We start from the raw sequence: 22614 nt of genomic DNA on the forward strand, positions 1-22614 counted from the left end.
CGGTAATTCCCGGCCAACAGCAAACGACAGGGATATAGCACCAAAAACCACAAGACGCGACGTCATTTGTAGGTACCTTGGTACCACGAAAAGAACCATTCAAGCCATTAATTGTTGTAAAGGTAAGGTACGTTCCTATTGACCTACCAAACATGAAAGATGGATAGGCTCCGGGGAAGAAAAAAATTGTTTGGGAGCAGGCATCACAGCATTTTTACTTTCACCAGAGAGGAGAGCAGATAAAATGCCGGATTAATCCAAGATACTATTTGTACTGCGTCTAGTTTTAGATCTGCAAAGATGTTAGGCTAGATAAAATACGAGTACCAGATGCAAAGTACCTAGCAACCCTCTGTTCTATTTGTCCCAAAAAAGTTGGAAAGACACCACTAAAAGTGAAGGCGAACCCAGGTGTCTTCTCTCCACCCCAGCATCATGTTCACAGACGGTAACTTTATAACTATGTGTGTACAGTAATAATGTCAAAATATCACCGGCTTTCGTTCATGTGATGATGCCCACATCCCAGAGAAACCCAACCAGTTGTAAGAGGTAGAGAGATCCAGAGAAACTAACGCAATTTAGTGAATGCGTGATGGAAAGAAAACAAGAAAAGAAAAAAGAAAGAAAGAAAAGACTGAGAAGGCTATTAAAAAAAAAGAGGCAGTTCACAGAAAACCATGCTGACGACACCCTGAAAATACACATGCTCACGTGTCGTCCACCGCAAGTACCTAATAGGATTCCGAGCAGTGTACGATACTAACCGTCCAATTTAACAGACCGTGAAGCATCCCTTATTCCGACTCATCCATCTTTGAGCTAACACAAAACCAATATGTGGCAAGTGTTGCACACTGGTGACATCAAGCAAAGCAGCCCCTGTGACCACCCACCAGAACGTCAAACCACCATGATCGCACACTCAAGACCGTTTAGCACGCACAAGAACCGTTGGTTTGCGTGTTGGCACCCTCAGGTGGATTTAGGCTGACGCCCGCACCCCGACCTGGCCTGGCGTGCCTGGGCCCGGCTTGGTCCAGTGGTAGCTTTTTGGCGATGGCGGTGAAGAGATCGCGCACATTCTCTGCAGTCTTTGCTGACGTCTCGAAGAAAAGCAGACCTGCTTCCCTGGCATATGCCTCGGCCTCAGACGTCGGCACTGCCCTCTTGTCCGGTTGCTCCGTGACCAAATCGAGCTTGTTGCCTGCGAGCGCAATAATGATGTTCTCGTTGGCCTGCCTCTGAAGCTCCTTCACCCAAGCTTTCGCCTTATCCAAAGATGCCTGTCAACCCCTCCGATGTTAGCATGAGAGCAGAGCGAGACAAGTTGTAAGAGTTTAGCAAGAGTGCATCGTCTGCGCATACAGATTGTGTAATGTCGTATACAACTACTGCACAGTTTGCGTTCCGGTAGTACATGGGAGCCAGAGATTTGTATCTTTCCTGGCCAGCTGTGTCCCAAATCTCGAACTTGACCGTAGTGTTCTCATCAAGGGAGATGGTCTGTGTTAAGAAGGCGGCGCCGATGGTAGATTCTCGGTAAGAGTCAAACTGGTCCTGTTGATATTGAGATGATGTGTGAGTGATCATGTTGTAGACATGAGATATGCGCAGTGAATCAGGCTCTAGGTGACATAGAAACTACGTACCTTGACGAACCGCAATACTATAGAACTCTGAGATGAAAACCACGGTTAGTTCACTGTCCCTAGAGGCACATCTAGAAGCACCACTGCCCAGCATACCTTGCCAACAGCCGACTCGCCTAAAGGTTCAACAACATTAGCAACTGTACCAAAACCAGTATCCATCGGATCCGTGGGGATATGCGACCGAAACTAACCCAACAGCACCAACTTAAACTGCGCAAAGCGGTTGTTGCCCATGCCGCGAGCGCCGGGAGGTCCTCGTGTGGCCATTCTGATTATGTACGGAAATAAAGGGGAAGGTAGGTTGCTTCGCGCAGTGCTGACGACGACGACGATGGTGGCGAGTCGGAGCTTTCGATTTTACCGACGAAAGCGATGCACACCTGACTGACGACCTGGAATGGCTTGCCGGCAAAAGTCCGTAGGTAATACAAGATAGTTAGGTAGGTCAAAGATTAGATCGGAGTCGCTTGTGGATGCGGAAGATGAAGCGATTACTGGTCAGAGGCGACGTCGTTTGTTGGGGATGGAAACGGCAGTGCTGGTGATGGTATCAAACATAGAGCAGCTGAAGAGGCTTGGCTATGGTTGGCTAAACGCTCGCACACGTCAGTTCTCAGGCGCCGCACGGAGGGTGGATGAGGCGTCGGCCGCCCGGTCATGCTACAGTTTTGTTATGTAAGCTGTTCTCTACCGCGGGCGAGACCTCCACCTAGACCCAGTCAGTCAAAGCAAGCGAAATGCATGACTGTTGCTATCCCACGTGAAAGCGTTAAAATCAGTATGGCCCGTGCACAACCCTGAGGTACCGTTCTACAGCCTGGGTACGTACCTTAGTCAGGATGGAACCTTAGGATCACAAGCTAGACCCTGGTCGATGGTGACGAAAGACACCAGAAGCTTTAGGTACATGCCGTAATTACTGTACATGCTTACCAGTAGACGCCCACCTGTTGCATCAAACAATCTGGCCTTGAACCGCCCGCCCACATGTCAGTGGCTGCTACGCCATCATCGATACGTCTTCATCAACACCGCAACTTGCAAAAAGCCACCGACTGGGTCGGTCAGGTACTTACAATTGGCATTCGCACACTTGGCCCAAGAACAGTGCAGTGCAGTTGGTAATACTCAAAGACGGTTGAACCCTGCATTTGAACGAGGCCCATTTGCACGTCAGGATGTCGCTTCCTTACCGCGACATCAACGTCCATGCGGCGCCGGATTCTTACACCTTCACCTCGCCGTCGTCACCAAACGCCCCGGCTTTGACCATCGACCGTCCCACAGGAGATATTCGTCTGAATGAGGGGAATGCACTTTCCGGAAAGCGTGTTCAACGGGTTTCCAGCATTGCGGGTATCCTGGGAATAATCAGCCTCCGACTGGGTATGTTAACGATCGCAAAGAGGCGTCCTCTCCTCATAACCTAGCCGCGACGATGCCATATTCTTTTGTGGCAAAAATGATATAGTTGGTGCTGGTTTGCTAACAACTCCTCAATTTTCCCCGCAGACAAGTATGTCATCATCATCACCAAAGCGCAGCCGGCAGGCCGTCTCAAGGGGCACATGGTCTACCGGATTGTCTCGACCGACCTTCTCCCTTTGCGCGAGCGTCAGGTTCGTGATGCCGAGGAGGATAGGTTCCTCACGCTGGTTAGGGCGTTCATAAAAGACAGCCCCATGTACTTTTCGTACTCTGTCGACCTCACCAACAGCTTCCAGCGCCAGTCCCAACATGGCAAAAATACCCCGCTATGGATGCGCGCCGATGATCGTTTCTTCTGGAACAGGTTCGTACAGACGGATTTGATCAACTTCCGCTACAGCGGCTCGCGCGCCAACCCGGGTGCCCAGAAGGATGTCGACCCTTTCATCCTGCCCGTGATGTTCGGCATGCTCGAGATCCACAAGACAAACTTCAAAAACACACCCATCACCCTGGCTCTGATCACCAGGCGCTCTCGCTTCCGTGCGGGCACGAGGTATCTGAACCGGGGTCTTGATGCAGAAGGTCATGCCGCCAACTACAACGAGACAGAACAGGTACTGGTCATGAACGACAGTGGCGATGGTATGGGCGGCTTTGCGGGCAGCTCGGACATGCAAAGTGGAAAGATGGGCGGTGCCAAGGAGATGCAAATCTTCTCATATGTTCAAACGCGAGGCAGCATTCCCGCTTTCTGGGCCGAGGTCAATGCCCTCAAGTACACGCCCAAGCTTCAGGTCAAAAGCATCGAGTCTGCCTTGCCTGCGGCTGCTGCCCATTTCAAAGAGCAGGTTCAAATCTATGGCGACAACTATCTTGTCAACTTGGTGAACCAAAAGGGTCGCGAAAAAGCTGCGAAGGAGGCTTACGAGGAAGTGGTTCAGAGGCTTTCTGCATCGTCGACAAAGGAGCGTACGGTCGCTGATCAACGGACGGACGAGAAGTTTCACACAATTGAGCCGACCAATGCGCAGAACATATTCGACCGGCTGCATTATATCTACTTTGACTTCCATGCAGAGACAAAAGGCAACAAGCTTCACCGCGCTCAACTTCTCCTAGATCAGTTGAAGGACGTCTTGGAGGCCCAGGGTTACTTTTGTGCAACGGAATCAGCGACCTCTGCTCTTGACGGCAAGATGGAAGTGCGGACCTACCAGACTTCGGTTGTTCGGTCCAACTGCATGGACTGTCTCGACAGGACAAACGTCGTGCAGTCGATACTCGGTCGTCATAAGCTCGACAGGATGTTCATCAGCTTGGGACTTATGGCCGAAGGCAGGACATTCAAGGATGAAGACCCTCAGTTCGAGTTCCTCTTCCGCAACCTCTGGGCTGACAACGCCGATATGGTGTCCAAGAGCTACGCCGGAACTGGTGCTATGAAGACGGACATGACAAGAATGGGTATTCGCACCAAGGCCGGTGCGCTGCAGGACGGCAACATCGCCATTACCCGGTACTTCAGGAACAACTTCCTCGATGGACCACGCCAAGACAGCTTCGACATTTTCCTCGGCGCCTACCAGCCTGCCGCAGCAGCGAACATTGGCTCAGGGTTAATCTTTGCCGACCGGAGGCCACTGCTAATCCAGGCCATTCCATACATAATGGGCTTCAGCAGCTTCCTCGTCTTTGTCGCTCTGTTCACAAAGAGGATGCCGGACGCGGCCGTCATGCCGCTGCGCTTGTTTACCCTGTTCTTCTTTGCCGTGTCTGTTTGGTGCGCACACTTTATCATCAATAACGGCATATTATACGTGAGTTTTCCCGGCTCTCTTCTTTTTGGCTATCTCGGTATGTGTAATTGATGCGGATGATATGAATACTAATACTTTGATGCGATCCAGGTCAACTGGCCCAAGCTGAACCCCCGACCTTGGGCTCAGGAAGGTTACCAGGAGACTATCAGCAAGGTCAGGCGGGACAAGATCATCGGGCCTTTTGTGGCGAAGCACGAAAGGGGCCTCAGCACAGCAAGGTATATCAGTGCCGAGGAGGGGAAGAAGAGAGTGGAGTAGGGTCGAAACATCCAATATTACATTGCGCACTTTCCATGGCTTTCTTTGTAGTGAACCTTTTCTAAGGGTATGGGCATAAACGCTGGAGCAGGTCAGAACCCAACTACACCAATTATATTATTTTAATCGAGAATCGTGCTATCGCTGTAGTATGGAAACAAGGCGGCGCTGTCACTCCCTACGGCGGAATTTCATGGTGGCCTGGCTATATATGTTTCACGAGGTATCTCTACACGACGGCCTTGAGCAACTAGTTTCCCTTCCTGGTTATCGTGCTGAATTGAAAGGGCAACTAACAGAATATTGAATTTGTAAAAAGAAATCCTTCACAGTAGCCCGTAGAACTAGCTGAACGCAGACGACATGCTAGATCCACAACCCGATGAGCATCAGATCTCACTCCTAATGTATGACAATCTCATCATCTCACACGTTGATTGCTTGAACGGCTGAGGTGGCGTGTGAGTAGCTTGACAGCAAGGATGCAAACAAGACCATCCCTTCGCCTGCCAGTGGGTTCATCGACATTTGCGCCACGAGTTTTTCTGCCATCCAAAGCAGCAACCTGTGGAAGAAATTCACCGGCACATTTTATGACCGGGAGTCACGTCTAGAAGATACATACTAGAAGTCTTAACGCATGAGCACCTCGGGATGATTTTTGATGATTCACACTCCGTTACGGCTGCCAAGTGTACATTATTCACAAAACATACGTTACTACACGAGAGAAGAGAGAAGACAAGGGGCTTTTTTTCAAATTCACAATATACTCATTGTCTGTCCTCAAATGCTCCTCTCCCAGAACAAACCCTGAAGAGACTATGAAGACTCTGAATACTTCAACCACGAGCTCACTGACGTTTGCCGGAATCCTGTCACGTATCCTTACACCTAGCTGCTGGACAACCGATTTGAAAAATCATGCGGTGTAAAACTTCCAGAAACCTTTCCACTAGTGGAATTAGGTTGGCGTACATCATGCTACTGAGCTCATGCAAGATCACACTTGCTAGTCCTGTACCGAGCAGCCCATCTTGCATGACATCCACCTTAAGTCAGCCCACCCCACTGGCCTCGGGACTTGTGGTCTTTGGATATTATGACGGCGACATTGGCAGGCCTGTTCAGGTTCCATACGGCAAGGTCTTGGTGACCGACAACGGCAGAATGCTGTGGGGGTATTGCAGTGAGCAACTTATTGCTGAGGACATCTGTAGGCTTGCTGGTGCGTGTGTGGACAATCAGGGCTGCAGTGGAGGTTGCACTGTTGGAGCAGCACCGACAACAGGGCTTAGTACATCGATGAACGGGGAGGAGGTTCCTTTGCTCAAATGGTAAGCTGCTGTCAACAATATCGCAGTAAAGCCCCATTATCTAATGGAAAACCTTTTGTTGGGGTTATGACGTTGACGCATAAACACGCAGCAGCTCGGATCCAGACTCGAGCATCTGCGCGGCGGCAATATGGATACTCCAAGACGGGCCTGCTTTCACAAGCTTAGGCTGTGAACCGACTCCTATCACGGCTCACATCCTGGAGAAGCCATTCCACGAAATCTTCATAGGTCTCGAGACTCCGTTTCCCTCGGAAGATCCCGCTCAGACTGGACCTAGCGAGGGCGGATTGATATCTCTTGCCACGTCCGTGTTGGCCGAGGCAGGCTATGAGGCTGCTGAAGCTACCGTAACGGGGGACTCTGAAAATGGTACAGAAAGTTATGATTCTGTTGGTATGACTTGAATTTTCAGGGGCAATGCTCAATTTTCTTTGATGTTGCTAACCAGGGATATAGAGATGTCAGCAAATTCACGGAAACTGGAGACATGGCAGACTGATTACCCGGCACCTCTTCCCTCTACTACTGCGGCTCCGACCCTAGCAGAGTCTTTTCCAGGGTCAGATCCAATATCAGAGCAGAGTTCACCATCACCGCCAAGATCAGAGCCATCAGTGACAGGGGTACCTATCACAACTACCACCTCAGCTGCACCTGAGCCAGTCCGTGGAGGCGGCCTTGTACCCGGCCAGGTCGCTGGCATCGTCGTCGGTAGCATGGCAGGTGCCGCCATATTGGCGCTTGGCGCTCTTTACATCACCTGGCGCCACCTGGTAACTCGCTTTAGTATGGCAATGGGGTCTATTTACATGACACTCAGTCGGCCTCGTCCTGCCCCAACTTCTACCGCCCAGTCCCAGACTGCAGGACCGTGATATATAATGAGAACGAAAGAGAATAGTGAGAGGACAATGGTGTGAGGCCTCTCGGTGGCAGACGTGTCTTGGTACTCGTCCCTGTTTTGGTTCTGTGGTTCTTTTTGTCTGTAGCTTAATCTCTCCAATATGCGGGAACCGAACATCAGTAGCTAATGGCATAGCTTGAGAACAATTTGCGCTTTGTGTCTTCGTTGTTGCCTTGGGGCTGTCTTACGGATCACCTCTGATGGACCTATGAAATGCGTTAGAAATAAGCTGCGAGAATTGAAATCAAAGGTGCGATTTGTTTCTTTATGTCCCGATGAAGATGCTGCCCAGCGGGCTTCTGGCAGGCGCCGTGCTCAGCTCTTGTAACATGGACAGTTGGTAACCTGCCCGAGGCTCTGGTCGATGTTATCAAACATACAGACAATGATGAAAAAATGGTTCAAATGACTGTGTCCTTTTCATACATTGGCATAACCCCAGAAAAGTTAGTGGTGGTGGTGTCGGGAGGAACAAGAGCGAGTTTAGAGTCGGTCCAACCTTCTCGTATGCGGAAACTAGATACAAATCCCAAGTTTATCGTACCATTAAACACAACCAGAGGTCAAGTCAATAGGGTTCAAGGGGAAAAAAAGAAAGTAGCTGAAAGATAAAAAATCATAGAATAGCTGTTACATCCAAAAGGCCAGGTTGCTATGTTGCTTTCCCTTTGCCCATTTTTCTTTCGATCCTTCTCCTCTTCTCCCGCAATTTCTCCGACTCAGCATCCTTCTTGTTATTGCTGTATGTCATTTGCTCAAACAGCTTCCTCTTCTTCTTGCTTAGCATTCCCTTGGCCCGCTCCAGATCCTCGGCCTCCTCCTTGGCCTTGCGCTGCAGCTCCTTGCGCTTCTGCTGCTTGGCCTTGGCCTTAGGGTCTGCCGCCTGCTTGTCGGCGTCTGAAGCCTTGACAGACTTGCCCGAAAACTCGGCCTCGAGCTCTATTTGTCTTTGCAACGCTGCCGATGTCTGTTCTTCATCTTCTGATGCGTCATCGACCTCGGCGTCTGAGAATCCACCAAAGCCTGCGTCGGCCTCCTCATCCTCCTCGTCGTCGTCATCGTCTGAACCGGCAACGTCCATCTCACCATTTTCAATAGCCAAAACAGCCTCGTCATCATCCTCATCAGCCTCGGCCCCGTCTGCTTCTTCCTCGTCTTCGACGTCGCTGTCACCCTTGAGAGCCTCTGCTTCCGTCTGTTGCTCCTCCAGCGGCACCGTCGGGTCGTATTGACCAGCGCGCGCCTTGACAAAGGGACTCAGATGCGGAGGCAGCTGTGCGCCCGGCGCATACTGGTTCGGCTCCTTGAGCTCCTCATCATTGATGCTGTCCCACACCCACTGCGGCTGCACGTATATCCTGCCTGGCACACGCCCGCCAACCTTCTGCGACGTCTGGTTATCCTCACCCTCATCGCTGTCCACCGCTGTAACAGGCGGTCGGTCAACGATTTGATGAGTAATGCTTGGATCCAACTCGTTGGTGGTGAACGCGCCGTCACCCAGGACCTCATCCCAACCAATGCGCTTGCAGCCAAAAGCACGAAGTATAAACTCGAGAGCCTGACGAGGCGCCTCGCGTGACAGGTAGATGGTGCAGTTGGCGAATAGCTGTGAGGGGTCGGAAGTGCTGTATGAGGGCTGGAGGAGAACGTCGCCACCGGGAGCTGCAGGCTCGAACTTGTCGATAGCGTCGGTAGCGGCTGTGTCCGATTCACCCTCCTCGCCATTGGTGATGGCCTTGGGCTTCTCGTCCTCACCACTCTTCAACTCCTTGACCAGCTTATTGACTTTTGCCTGCAGCTTCGGGTCAGGCGTACTCTCGGAGGTGCCCTCCATGATGGCATCTGGTTGTGCGCCGTTGGATGCCAAGCCAGCACCCTCGAGAGTGAAAGCAGCCAGGTCGGCAGCCTTGTCGTCCTTGGAGGCATCGAACTTGGGCGGGTACTTGAGTCCAATTGATGTGTACAGTCTGAAGTTTACAAAGCCCAAGAGAGTCATGTAGAACTCGATAAAAGTACCCATGATTCTAAAGTCGATGTCGCCCACAACCCTCTGGTTGAACTTGTACGGCACCAACCACAGGATGTCTTCACCCTGGATGTTGGCCTGGTAGTAAATGCCCTTGATGGAAAGGAAAGACTTCTGAAGGCTGTGCGAGACAATCAGGTAATGCTGGAACTCGAGACACAATCTCTCGCAACGCGCAATCATCTTTGCGGGCACGGATGAGGTTGCGGGAAGGTTCGCAAAGAGAAACAACATGGATAGACAATCATCCAAATCTCTCAACGCATCCACAAAAGTTGGGTAGCGCTCGCGAACGACATGGTCGAGAGTGTAGCTGGGCTTGCCCGTGTTCTCGGGCCTGGCGGCGTTGCCCTCGAGCCTCTTGGCGTCTGAGACGTCGCCGCGACCGAGTGCGCGCGAGATCTTCTTCTCAAGGACCTTTTGATCGCGGAACTTGGCGAGTAGCGGCTCGTGAAGCAAGTACTGGATGTCCTTGGTGTAGTAGAAGGTAGTGGAGGCGGTCGCGGACTTGGAGACCTTCTTCTTGTTTCGGGGCTCGCGCGGGTAGATACCCTTCCAGATGCAGAGCTTGCGGAAGTCGGGAAGGCTGATCTGCAACTTGCGCACAGCCTGGGTACGCGTGATGTAGTTCTTGGCCGCGCCAGACTCTCCCTTCTTCTTTATTCTGCCCATTTTGGCTTATGTGTTGCGGTGAGGCCGTGGGTTGTTCTGGATCTGCAATTGGATTATTGCTGTCCGAAAGTGAAGGTGGACGGCGGAGAATTTGGAGCCCGTATCGGCCGCAGATGTTCTCTTTCGCAGCGCGAATTGTCGGTGGTGGGGCACCAACTTTTTTTGACCCGAAATTTTCTGCCTTCAGACCAGGAGCAAAATTTTGACCGCTTTTTGGGGGTGCTTTATCGATAAAGGGTCAGGGTCCATATATCTGCACGGCTATGGATGGGGCAGGGATAATTGGCGACGACATGAAGCTATTCAGGTCGCAAATGTCTCTTGGATAACTGATTGAATTTTCAACTTGGACAACGTTCTATAGTCACGATTGAAAATTGTCTTATGACCTTATGGGCCTGATTTTCCAGGTACGCTTGTTTAGAAAATCTTTCCGGAAGTACTAAATTTTCGCCCTTTCTGGCACGCGTATTTGCACTTGTGGAAGGCGTGGAGGAAACTTTTTATTCACTTGTTCGCTATGTCTTAGACTCGCCGTGAGATTAGAAATAACCAAGGAGAGACTCAAAGATACAGACGAGCTATTTACCGCATAAGCAAGTTGAAGAGGAATGCTCTCAATACTTGCACAATTCTATTTCACGAACGAGATGGGTATCAATTTCACATATCCACTAACAAAGATGTTCAAAACCCTAACCCGCTCCCCGATCTCGGAAACCCCTCCCGGTGGCGTCATGTAATATATGAATTGCAGTATACACTTTCACTGTGACAAGGCGGAATCACTTGCTTGATATCTCATAAAACAATCAAATCAGACGCCAAACCGGCTTCACGAGCCACGCACCGCAGATATGTCTCGCCTCAAGGTTGCTGTGTTGGATGATTACTTGGACACTTCAAGCTCACATTTTGGGAAGCTTGATAGCTCTGTCTTTGAAGTGACGACATTCAAAGACACATTGCTTCCTTACAATGGTCCAGAGACCCCAGCAGAAGCGAAAGATGAGCTGGTTAAACGCCTTGAGCCCTTCTCTGTTATTTGTAGGTGACCTCATACACTGTCATTGTACAGTTCTCCCCGACTTAGTAGACATCATATTGTAGGCACTATGCGGGAGCGTACGCCATTCCCAGCCGAGCTTGTTAACCGGCTGCCGAACCTGAAGCTCCTCCTGACCACTGGTGTCCGCAATGCCTCGCTCGATCTGCCAGCTTTCCGCCAGCGTGGGATTCCCGTCGCCGGCGCCAAGGACAAGAAGCGCGGCAAGCATGACAGCAACGCCATGACCACGGGGACTGACTCAACGACGGAACATTGTGTCGCCATGATCATGGGCCTCGCGCGCGGTCTAGTCAGGGACCACAACGCCGTGCAGGCTGGCCTATGGCATACGGGCTACGCCGTCGGCTTATCGGGGAAGAAATTTGCGACTCTAGGGCTGGGGAGGCTGGGCACGGCTGTTGCGCGGATCATGCACGTTGCCTTTGGAATGCGCATTATCGCCTGGAGCGAGAATCTAACGCAGGAAAAAGCTGACGAGCAAGCCAAGGGGGCCGGACTGGCGGTTGAGAATGGGGAAGGAAAGAAGACCTTTGAGGTTGTTAGCAGAGAAGAACTTTTCCGGACTGCAGACGTGCTCAGTATTCATCTTGTCTTGTCGCAGAGGACAAGGGGTTTCGTTACGGAGAAGGATTTGTCCTTGATGAAGCACAGTGCCATGCTGGTCAACACTTCAAGGGCAGGATTGGTTGTCACTCAAGACCTGCTCAAAGTCTTGGAGAATGGCGCCATCCGGGGTGCTGCGATAGATGTCTTTGATCTTGAGCCCCTCTCGACAGGAGATGTTTGGAGGACAACCAAGTGGGGTGAGGATGGGCGCAGTCAGGTTTTGCTCACTCCTCATATGGGATATGTTGAGGAACAAACTCTGCAAGACTGGTATGAGATGCAGGTCGAGAACATCTTGAGGTGGCACAAAGGACAGGAGCTGCTTATGCCTCTCTGAATGTTTGGCCAGGCACGGACAGTCACATGGCAACGATCGACTGCCTACTTGATTTTGCCAGAATAAAAACTTCAGAGTCTCCAGTTATACGTGCCATACAATGCATTAATCTCTGCTTTACTCGGGTAAGCTCCTGTTCTTATGTCGTGGTTTGCCTGGAGAGCAAGATTGCCGGTCCTTTGTTTGCTTGAACGACCTTGGCCCGCACTCGGCCCTCACCGGCTCTTGCCATTTCACCTTCACCTCATTTTTTTTTCACTCACGTTCCTTCCTCGTTTGCAACAGATTTTACCCACAACCCAAAACCACCCGCCTTCCTACGCCCAAACAGCCCACTTTTCCTCAAAACAAAAGAGAAAACCGTCGACCACGCTTTCCGCCCTCTCGTCTTGTCACCATAATCGACTACCTCGTCTGTCTTCATTATTTACAACAGGCAGCGCATATTTAGTGGTAAGGCTACTGAGTATTCTCATTTCACCATAACTTTGTTCCTCCAAGACTGTCTATAACAGCCAAATTAGTTTCAACTTCCCTGCTACCTACCTACCTAGTCACTTATCCTTCAGACACGTTGACATCTGCGGAGGAGACCATCAACAGGCTGTACTACCTTCCTTCTTCTTTGTGACAGTAGCTAGGGCCAAGCAGCAGCCCAGGACCGCGGATATCCTGGCGCTAGGTTTTCTTCCAAACGATGGAAGGTTCACCAGCGGAGCCTCTCTCGACTCCCAGTGGAAATGAAGGTAATATAAACTGATCATACACCTGACCCAGACCGAATATTTGACATTTTGTGGTCTTTCCAGCACGCGAGTCTGTCATCATAGAGGCAGCAGCCGCAACTCCACTGGATCCTTTGGCCCCGGGCTCAAACGACCTTCAACCACCCTCCATGGCCGCCGCCGCTGTGTCCAGTACAGGACCCAGTCCCGAGAGCCCTGCCACGAAGGACGACGCAGCGGCGGAGAGAGCCAAACATCCCCTAGCCATCAATCGCTTGAAACTAGCGGATCTCATTCGAGCGGCCAAGCAGCTCCCCGGCCGGGGGAGCCAGTCGGGCAGGAGACTGCCCGACAGGCCGCTCGAGGAGGCCCGGAAGCTGGCTCATCGACCTGCTAGCGAAGACTACTGGAAGCGTGGCGACGAGCTGCTCCCGCACCTAGCAAAGGAGACCGGACAGTCGCTAGTCAAGCATTCAAGTTCGGCGCGTGGTCGTAGAGGTAGTATCAAGGATCCAAACTATGGTCGTCTTTCGCCTCCAGGCGATATTGAAATGGGCGACTGCAAGGATGAACGCCAGGTTCCTCATTCTGATAGACTCCAAAGCAGCACTAGGGGGGGTTTCCATCCCGATCGTTTTGCTATGGTGGCAGAAGCTTCCGGCCGAGAGCTGGAACCAAGTCCTCCACCGGTGCTTTCCATGTCGGCGAAAGGGGCTAACACGGAGCCTCTCGGGCGTGTTCGTGGACAAAGGGGTCATGAAGATCCGTCACAGACACATTCACACGATGCCCTCATATCCAACAAAGTTTGCGTCAAACGCGAAATCAGCCAGTCACCCCCTACTCAGGTTGGTGAACCACAGGTTGCCGCTAACGAGGTATCCTTGCCAACAACCAAATTATCCCTTGAGTGTCAGAAGCGAGGCTTCAACCGTAAGTGTGCCAACTGATAAATAGCAACAGCACATGCGTCTGGTATCTGAGACAAATGGTTGCTTCGATGCTATATGTTCTTACGGTGTCACCACTAGCTAACGCGTTGCTTTGCCACAGCTGCTTTCCTTGCGAGCAAGCACGAAAATGGCACATGGAGCTGCTCTGTTACCGTTCTGAACAAAACAGTTACAACAGAATCAATTTACGAAAACGAATGGCTCGCAAAGCACGAGGCAGCGTTGATGGGCCTCGATATAGCGCGAGGCCTGCCACCTGACAAAGTCAGCAGTGGTAAGAAGCCTAGATACTACATGCGTTCTGCAGCCGGGCAGCCTCTGGCATCTCGAGGAGGGCCGCCTGGACCACACCAGGAACCGCTTCGGAATCGATCATCCACCGCTGAGCCGGGGTACAGTCTGCGTTCTGCGGCAGATGGGTCTGCACAGAACACCAGTTACAGCAATTCCCGCTTTCCACAGCCTGCACTACCAACTCGAATGTCTGATCCTATTGCTGGTGGTTCTCTGGGCCACATCAGTTTTCAACCCCTCTCCTTGTCGGCTCCGAACCCTGTCGCTCTTCTACAACTGCAACACAGAGAGCAGCGCATCCGGCAAATCGAAATGCGTATCGGTGTTTCGATACCGTGGGCCTTCAGAGAAGACGACTTGGCCGTGCAGGCTTTCGTAACAGGGCTTCACTTAGGAGAAGGGAAGATACATGCGGCTCAAGTACAGACCATGGTGTCTATGTCTGGTTCTAACACTTACCGGGAGCGGTCCCCGCTTCGCGGCACTGATGTGCCCGATGCCAGGGGACGCGCCAATGTGTCGAGATCTGGAGAGCCACCTCGTGCTCGCTCCCAATCACCTAAATGGGAGACCAAAGCGGATTCGAGCGTTTCTGCGCGTAGATTTTGGGGTGACTATTATCCAGCAGTCAATGTGGATCGGTATAGACAGAACCATTGATTCAACATCCGCAGATCATCCCAACTGTCTGCTTGTCGTCCTGCTTCGTTTGCAGTACTGATTCGGCTGAAGTTGACTTTCCAACATGTTCTTGTCTCTAAAACATCCCGTGTTGAGTTGCGCGAAGCTCTTTTCTCGTTTTCTTGAAATTTTTGGTGATTCGGTTGTTTGCGATAATAAACAGCTCTTTTTCAAAGCCAAAAGAACTTGCGATCTTTATGTAACAACATACGCTTACATTCATTCCCACATTATGCGAACACTCACAGTTTGCTGGGCATGCGGGCTGCGCCGTCTAGCCTTACCACCACGCCATTAAGCATTGAGTTCTCAATAATATGCCTGACTAGGCCTGCAAACTCGTCCGGTTTGCCGCCCCGTTTGGGGAACTCGAGGGTCTTCTCCAACCCATTGCGGACCTTATCCGACATTGCAGCCGTCATGGCCGTCTCAAACATGCCCGGGGCGATGACAGCAACCCTGATACCGTGCCTAGATAAGTCGCGAGCCATGGGCAGGGCGGCCGACGCTAGTGCTCCCTTGGAGGCTGCGTAGGCCGTCTGGCCCATCTGACCGTCGAAGGCAGCCGATGAGGAAATCATGATGACGACTCCATGCTCACCATCAGGACCATCGGGGGCCGCGGCTGCGATATGGGGCAGGCATTGCCTGACTAGGTCGATGGTGCCCCGGAGGTTGATGGCTACAACAAGATCAAACGAGTCTAATGAAAGTGGGTTCTTCTTGGAGTCCAGAATCTAGAGTTTGTCATTTGCTAGCTGTCAGCCTCCTGTATCAAAATAATGAAAGACATGAATATCATCGCAAGGAGAGTTTTACCAGGCCAGGGAAGCCAACACCGGCGGCGGGGATGACGCCACCAAAAGGCTTGCCCGTCTCCTTAGCCCATGACGCGGAGCCTTCGACGGCCTTTGCTATCGATCCGGAGTCGGTGACGTCCACTGTGAAGAAGCGGGTCTTGTCGGCACCGAGCTCTTTAACCAGGCTGTCGCCGAGCTCCGGGTTGATGTCGAGCACGGCGACGTTTGCGCCATGGGCGACAAGGTCTACGGCGCAAGCTCGGCCGAGCCCCGACGCGCTGGTCAGGATGCGTTTTTGCGGTTAGCCAATTGGCCTTTGGTTCATCGCAGATTTTACTCAAGGGGAACAAGGGAGCTTGTTTGCATGTATTTGGGTTTTGACATGTGACATTTCCAGGGAATCTTATCAATGAACTGAACCACTCACCCTCCTGAAATGACAAAAGTGCGACCGGAAATTTTCATTTTGGAAAAGGAGCCTAGGGCTAAAGAAGTAGAAGCAACGCAAAGATTCAACCAGGTGCGTAATGAGGTTAGGATGGTTTATAAGAATCCGGGACGTTTGATCTTGATTAAAGCATACATTACCATGGCTTGCATGGGGTATCAAGGTACTTTAGCTGGAGCTTACCTTGTCTTGACTGCCTATACCTAGACGGGCGTTTGCATGTGGGGTTAATTTGAACCGAGTGCGTCTGGGGAAAAGATTGGCTGGGGGGAGGGGTTGCCTCGGCATGCATGGACGTGCTGCTGCTCCTTACAACCTTAGGTAAGTCAGGAATCTTATGTAAGGTACAGTCCTTGCCAAAGTGGCGAACCGAAACATATTTCAGCACAAAGTAGCTTTATGACTGAGTAGAATTTATTTTTAGAGTGCAGAACCAGATGCAGGCACCTTCTACATGGCTCCAGACCACAATCAATTAAACATGCAGACTAGAGTATTTGTTGCTAGATTGTGGAGATGTTGATTCTGCAGAAGTTTTAAAGCAGGCTTCCAGTTCGGTCAGGTACCTCATAGCGCCTTGATCATCACGCGACTGCCTCAACTCAGCCAAGCTAGTGCTTTGCTTAGACCCCCACTTTACTGTTTCCAACCAACTCCGGGACCCCGGTCGTTGCTCGTGATGATAGATACCGCCCCATGTCTCAATATTGGGCCATTTTTGAATGACGACAAAAGTCTCTTGGTCGGATTGTTCACCTATGCACATTACATTTAACCTCTTTAACCCTACAGAGTACCACCAAACCCCCGATATCCTATATTTGCGACTATAAGATAGACCCGACGATTCAACGCCGTCGAAATACCCTTTCGTATACGAACCCGCCCGAACTCCGTTTTCCCCCGACCGAACCGGGCAAGTTTTCCAAGCCAAAACAGATAAGCAACAAGAAGGGCGGGCAACTGTCGACGTGTCGACGCACAGAAGGCCCCCCGCCATGGCTCGGCCGAAGAGATCCAACTCTGCGGCGAGCGAGGAGAGCACGGCGACGGTTCGCGATCAGGTTCGATTAAAACACCTTTCCCCCTCTCTTCGTTAAGGTGAACTCCGGGGGGCGGGTGTTGCTAGGCGCAGGGGGGATGAGTGGAAGTGCGTGCACGGGGCTGACAACGCGCGGTGAAAACAGGAGTTGGGGAGCATGTACGACTATCTGGCCAAGATCATCCTCCTAGGACCCAGCGGGACTGGAAAGTGAGTTGATTGCTCTTCTTGTGATTGCTTTGTGTGATCGCGGGGGCGGCATGGGATGGAAAGTGTAGCCCCCGCGGCGCGGCTTGTCCTGGGTCACTACGGCATGCCGTTGTGCACAGTTTCTACTTCTAGGAACTACCAGCCCACCGCGGGCGCGGGGGGCTCTACTGATACTGCAGCAAAATTGCATGACAAGTCGCTGACAGAGAGTCCATCGCATCAATCAGATCCTGTCTCCTCCACCGCTTCGTTAAGAACGAATGGCGCGTCCTCTCATCGCAGACAATCGGCGTCGAGTTCGCCTCCAAGATCATCAAGGTCGGCACGGGTGCGCGTCGCAAGCGGATAAAGCTGCAGCTGTGGGATACGGCCGGCACGGAGCGCTTCCGATCCGTCTCGCGGTCTTACTACCGCGGCGCCGCCGGGGCGGTGCTGGTATACGACGTGACTTCGCACTCGACGTTTGACGCGCTCCCTGCGTTCCTCAACGACGCGCGCGCCCTGGCGAGCCCGAACCTGACGCTGCTGCTGGCTGGCAACAAGGTCGACCTGGCGCAGGACGACTTGATGGGGTTCGGCGACGACGCAGACGAGCCGCCGCAGTCGAGCGGGGCCAGCCAGCTCTCGAGCAGCTTCCCGGCGGGGACGAGCGTGGCGAGTAGTAGTTCGGCGTGGGGTGGTGGCGGCGCAGGCCTCGGCACGCAGATGCGGGCTTCGACGGCGCCGGATGGGAGGGAGGTCGGCGCGGCCGAGGCCAGCCGGTGGGCGAGTGCTGCGGGGATCCCCGTGGCTGTGGAGGTGTCGGCGCTGACCGGGGATGGCGTGGATGACATATTCGGACGGCTGGCAAGGCAGATCTTGACCAAAATCGAGCTCGGCGAGATCGACCCGGACGATCCCATGAGCGGGATCCAGTACGGTGACGCGGGGGTGTCGTGGGGACCGGGCAGTGATGTTGCGAGCATAAAGAGCAGCATGACCGGGGATGATGGAGGGGGTACAAGGAGGCGGCGGGGTCGGGGGAGGAAGAGCGTGATGGCGTTGAGAGAGTGGGAGGAGGTTTTTACGCTCAATCGGGGGAGGAGAGGGGCGAATTGTTGCTGATGAGGAGGGGAAGAGGTTTAATGGCTCGGATTGGTATGGGCTTCTTTGCGGGCTTGATGGGTGATTATGATGATACCTTGATAATGGTTCCGATTTATAGGGACCAGAGCGGTGTTTGTTTGAACTTTTCATTTTTACCACTAATAATCCTATATCGGCCCTTGATGGGGTTTCGGCATCATCCGTTTCTGTTTATCCAGTCTTGATATGAAGTATAGTGGCATTACCTACCCTGCATTACCAATGGGACTGGGTCTGTCTAGTGGTTCCAGTCTCAGTCCTCACCCTCACCCTGCACCAGAAATCCGAGCGAGGGGCCTGCACCCAAACAATTCATACTACTGTGATTTTCTTTTACCTCATGCGCATAAACAACTCAACCCGTCTATTATTGACCACCTATGCATTTGCAGACTGTGAATTGGCGAATAATGGAACAAAGCGTTCCTATCTAGATATTATCTCAGAACGCACCTCCCCGCCAACCTACGTCAAGGACAAGGGATCGGGGTTTCCCAATCAGGAAAAAACGGACTGGTCCCTGCCGAGATGACGGGTGACTTGAGAGCCCCTTTGACTGCACTCGGAATGGTCATGGCACGGGTTTGACGACTTTTACGGCGCCAGGAGACGATTTGTTCTCCACTCCTGCCCCGTCTTCGGGGAAGCTTCCCCCGTGCACATCCATGTCCTCGGATCCTTCTCCAAAGGCAATGTTCAAGTTCTCCAACAATGTTCGTGCGGGGAGCCCGCAGTGCAATGGAGTTTCTATGGCTTGTGGTGGGAAGCTTAAATAACACGGATCCCAGCTCCCTTTGTTGCGTGGGTGTTTTCGATCAGAGCGAATCTTCTTCGCTGTTGTTGTCATAGATATTTCATCTGCGCGCTCAAGCTCTTTTGCATTGAATTTCATCTCACACAAACAAGGCTGTTTCAAGATACGGCTCTTGCGGGCAAAGGCCAAGCGAACTCGGGTGTTTGGCTCACCAACCCCACCTCATCGCGCATTAAGCTACCGACAAAGCCCATAAAACAATCAAACTTGAAAGTCAAAATGTCGCCAATTCGAACCATAACACCAATCGACAAGAACTGGGAGTTTAAACAGGCCGACAAGGACGGCGCAGAGTTTCTCCCAGTCGCCCAATTCCCCACCAACGTTCACCTCGACCTGCTGCACCACAAGCTCATCCCGGACCCCTTCATCGGCAAGAACGAGCTCGACGTGCAGTGGATCGGAGAGGCGCAATGGACCTACAGGACGACCTTCTCGGCGCCAAAGGTATCGTCGTCGGGCGATGACGTCGTAAAGGCTGTCATCGCATTTGATGGCCTCGACACCTTTGCCACGGTGCTGCTCAACGGCAACCAGATCCTCGTCACGGACAACATGTTCCTTCCTGAGCGAGTCGACGTAACCAATGAAATCAAGGAGGGTGAAAATGAGCTGGTCATCCACTTTGACAGCGCCTACCTCAGGGGTTGGCAGTTGGTCGAGAAGTATCCCGATCACAAATGGGGCTGCTGGAACGGTGACGTTTCGAGGTTGGCTGTTAGGAAGTCGCAGTACCACTGGGTAAGTGACGGAGTCTGTTTTGCTATATCTCAAACCCTGTCTCTTTATTTTGAAAAGTCTGACGAACAAACCATTGCTGACTTTGGACTTGTTCTGCAGGGTTGGGACTGGGGCCCAACTTTGATGGTCTGCGGCCCATGGCGTCCCATCACCCTTGAGATCTACAATGGCAGAATCGCAGATCTATACGTTGAAACAGATATCCCAGAGAGCTTAGACTCTGCCAAAGTGGTGGCTCACGCTGTGGTAGAGGGCAAGGCTGATAGAGTCAAGCTTGAAATTTCCCTCGATGACAATGTGGTCGCCACCGAGACAGTTCCTGTTTCCGACTCCGGAAACACATCAGCCACATTTCACGTCCAGAAGCCATCTTTGTGGTACCCTGTCAGATATGGCAAGCAGCCGCTGTACACTGTCAAGGCAACACTAATTTCTGGCGAGCAAGGCTTTGATACCGTCTCCAAAAGGATCGGCCTAAGACGGGCAGAGCTGGTCCAACAACCGCTTAAAGAACAGCCAGGCAAGAGCTTCTTCTTCCGCATCAACAATATCCCCGTATTCTGCGGTGGTTCTGACTGGATTCCCGCCGACAACTTCCTCCCCCGCATCACGACACAAAAATATCATGACTGGGTCAAGCTTGTCGCTGATGGTAACCAATTCATGATCCGCGTGTGGGGTGGCGGCATCTACGAAGAACAAGCGTTTTACGATGCCTGTGACGAGCTCGGAGTTCTGGTGTGGCAGGACTTTATGTTTGGATGCGGTAACTACCCTGCCTGGCCTGAAATGCGCGAATCCATCAAGCGCGAAGCTACAGAGAACGTCAAGTTGCTCCGTCATCACCCGTCTATCGTAATCTGGGCGGGTAATAACGAGGACTACCAATATCAAGAGTCGGAAGGCTTGACCTACAATTACGAAGACAAGAACCCGGACAACTGGCTGAAAACAGACTTCCCTGCCCGGTACATATACGAGAAGATCCTACCCGACGTCTGCGCGGAGCTGAGCCCAAATGTCTACTACCATCCCGGCAGCCCTTGGGGTGACGGCGTCAACACGCGCGACCCCACTGTTGGCGACATCCACCAGTGGAATGTGTGGCACGGCACTCAGGAGAAGTATCAAAACTTTGACAAGCTGGTCGGCCGATTTGTGTCTGAGTTTGGCATGGAGGCTTTCCCGAGCGTCAAGACTATTGATGCATACCTACCGCTTGGCAAGGATGATCCAGATCGCTACCCACAGAGCAGTACCGTAGACTTTCACAACAAGGCAGACGGGCACGAACGCCGGATCGCACTGTATCTGGTAGAGAATATGCGTTACGCACCCGACCCGCTCGAACAGTTCGTCTACAGCACGCAGCTGATGCAGGCCGAATGTCTGGCCAGCGCTTATCGGCTGTGGAAGAGGCAGTGGAAAGGACCCGGACGTGAGTACTGCGCCGGCGCCCTGGTTTGGCAAATCAACGACTGTTGGCCTGTCACAAGCTGGAGTATCGTCGATTTCTACCTCCGCCCCAAACACGCCTACTACACTGTCAAGCGGGAGATGGCACCTCTGAGTGTCGGGATGACGAGGAAGGAGCATAAAAAGGCGGCCGACAAGTACACGCGTGTCAATGTCAAGACCAAGGTCCTGATAGAGGCATGGGGGAGCAACCTCCGACTGGACGATCTGACTGTTGACGTCGTCCTCAAGGCATGGGACGTCGAAACGGGTCAGGAGACGTTCAGCGAGACGGTTGAGAAAGGCTTCGCTCTGCCCGCGAACCAAAGCACCGAGATCCTTTCCCGTGAGGTGCCAGTCAGAAAATCAGGCGACGAGGGCAGGACCGTCTGCGCGACGTATCTCGTTGACCCCAAGGACGGGCAGCAGTTGGCACGCTACGTCAACTGGCCTGAGCCGCTCAAGTATCTACACTTCACTAAACCGGAGAAGCTCCTGGCGGAGTTGGTTGAAGGTGGCAAGTTTGTTGAGGTCAGCGCCGAGTATCCAGTCAAGGGCGTAGCTGTCGAGTGTGAGGATGACGGGGTTGTGTTTGAGGACAATTTGGTCGATATTGTACCCGGCGAGATTGTAAGGATTGGTGTTAGGGGAGCCAAGGACGATACAGTCATCACGACGAGGTACTTGGGTATGATTTGATTAATGTCGTAATTGGAAAGATGGCTATATTTTGATTTTGTCTGCAACTCCCCATTCATCAGATACAGATCCATGATAGCTTTGCTGTGTCGAATTTAGGTAAAACAGATTAGGTAGTATTCAGAAGCATGGGAAGAAATGCACCCAGACTACCAGAAAGAATCTTTGTCTCGGCTCATCTCATTACAAATTCGTACAGGTACCTATCTGACCGGTCAAAGGAGGAGTAAGAGAACTGAGTGCCTTAGCATTACTACTTCCCAGGCCACGAAACCCAGTTCACGTCCCTATTTCCTACCAAGTAGAAAATTGAACGCCGGGAAATCCGACTCAAGGCACATCTGTTGTCTGCAGCTGAAGCACAACTCCAACATTGAAAGTTTACTTCCCCCTCATGATTATTGAGATGTAAGGTTTCCAGTAATCAACCCCGGCTACTGCATACATCCTGCTTGATCCATCAAAGAAACACACGTTGTGGAGACGAGAATGAGGAATCCCGAGCA

General features: G+C 52.1%; 9 protein-coding genes across 9 annotated transcripts; 6 read left to right on the top strand and 3 right to left on the bottom strand.

Annotated features, from left to right (window-relative positions):
- Nucleotides 1-291: 291 nt before the first annotated feature.
- On the bottom strand, nt 292-2336 carry PgNI_04378 (uncharacterized protein). Its single transcript, XM_031124425.1, has 5 exons — nt 1847-2336; nt 1749-1768; nt 1653-1679; nt 1369-1560; nt 292-1286 (listed from the first exon to the last, which is right to left on the bottom strand). The coding sequence occupies exons 1-5, from the start codon at nt 1920-1922 to the stop codon at nt 936-938; spliced, it is 666 nt and encodes a 221-aa protein (XP_030983699.1). The 5' UTR covers nt 1923-2336; the 3' UTR covers nt 292-935.
- A 276-nt stretch (nt 2337-2612) lies between these two features.
- PgNI_04379 (uncharacterized protein) lies at nt 2613-5488 on the top strand. The gene is made up of 3 exons (XM_031124426.1): nt 2613-3041; nt 3168-4903; nt 4994-5488. The coding sequence occupies exons 1-3, from the start codon at nt 2834-2836 to the stop codon at nt 5162-5164; spliced, it is 2115 nt and encodes a 704-aa protein (XP_030983698.1). The 5' UTR covers nt 2613-2833; the 3' UTR covers nt 5165-5488.
- Nucleotides 5489-6088: 600 nt separating this feature from the next.
- PgNI_04380 (uncharacterized protein) lies at nt 6089-7379 on the top strand (the record flags this gene model as incomplete). Its single annotated transcript, XM_031124427.1, has 3 exons — nt 6089-6501; nt 6593-6897; nt 6961-7379. 3 exons carry the CDS (start codon nt 6089-6091, stop codon nt 7377-7379), a joined length of 1137 nt encoding a protein of 378 aa, XP_030985558.1.
- Nucleotides 7380-8060: 681 nt separating this feature from the next.
- On the bottom strand, nt 8061-10109 carry PgNI_04381 (uncharacterized protein; the record flags this gene model as incomplete). The annotated part of the gene is made up of 1 exon (XM_031124428.1): nt 8061-10109. The coding sequence occupies one exon, from the start codon at nt 10107-10109 to the stop codon at nt 8061-8063; it is 2049 nt and encodes a 682-aa protein (XP_030985559.1).
- Nucleotides 10110-10921: 812 nt separating this feature from the next.
- PgNI_04382 (uncharacterized protein) lies at nt 10922-12204 on the top strand (the record flags this gene model as incomplete). The annotated part of the gene is made up of 2 exons (XM_031124429.1): nt 10922-11156; nt 11220-12204. Coding segments are annotated over 2 exons (1137 nt in total), but the record flags the coding sequence as incomplete, so codon positions are not given.
- A 614-nt stretch (nt 12205-12818) lies between these two features.
- On the top strand, nt 12819-14753 carry PgNI_04383 (uncharacterized protein; the record flags this gene model as incomplete). Its single annotated transcript, XM_031124430.1, has 3 exons — nt 12819-12867; nt 12931-13779; nt 13900-14753. The coding sequence occupies 3 exons, from the start codon at nt 12819-12821 to the stop codon at nt 14751-14753; spliced, it is 1752 nt and encodes a 583-aa protein (XP_030985561.1).
- Nucleotides 14754-14804: 51 nt separating this feature from the next.
- PgNI_04384 (uncharacterized protein) lies at nt 14805-16188 on the bottom strand. The gene is made up of 3 exons (XM_031124431.1): nt 16002-16188; nt 15594-15852; nt 14805-15511 (listed from the first exon to the last, which is right to left on the bottom strand). Exons 1-3 carry the CDS (start codon nt 16037-16039, stop codon nt 15017-15019), a joined length of 792 nt encoding a protein of 263 aa, XP_030985562.1. The 5' UTR covers nt 16040-16188; the 3' UTR covers nt 14805-15016.
- A 435-nt stretch (nt 16189-16623) lies between these two features.
- Nucleotides 16624-18378, top strand: PgNI_04385 (uncharacterized protein; the record flags this gene model as incomplete). The annotated part of the gene is made up of 3 exons (XM_031124432.1): nt 16624-17086; nt 17210-17274; nt 17502-18378. The coding sequence occupies exons 1-3, from the start codon at nt 17021-17023 to the stop codon at nt 18376-18378; spliced, it is 1008 nt and encodes a 335-aa protein (XP_030985563.1). The 5' UTR covers nt 16624-17020.
- A 1054-nt stretch (nt 18379-19432) lies between these two features.
- PgNI_04386 (uncharacterized protein) lies at nt 19433-22276 on the top strand (the record flags this gene model as incomplete). Its single annotated transcript, XM_031124433.1, has 2 exons — nt 19433-19954; nt 20054-22276. 2 exons carry the CDS (start codon nt 19433-19435, stop codon nt 22106-22108), a joined length of 2577 nt encoding a protein of 858 aa, XP_030985564.1. The 3' UTR covers nt 22109-22276.
- Nucleotides 22277-22614: the final 338 nt, after the last annotated feature.

The sequence above is a fragment of the Pyricularia grisea genome (assembly GCF_004355905.1).
Source record: "Pyricularia grisea strain NI907 chromosome Unknown Pyricularia_grisea_NI907_Scaffold_2, whole genome shotgun sequence".
In the NCBI taxonomy this organism is placed as follows: Eukaryota; Fungi; Ascomycota; class Sordariomycetes; order Magnaporthales; family Pyriculariaceae; genus Pyricularia; species Pyricularia grisea.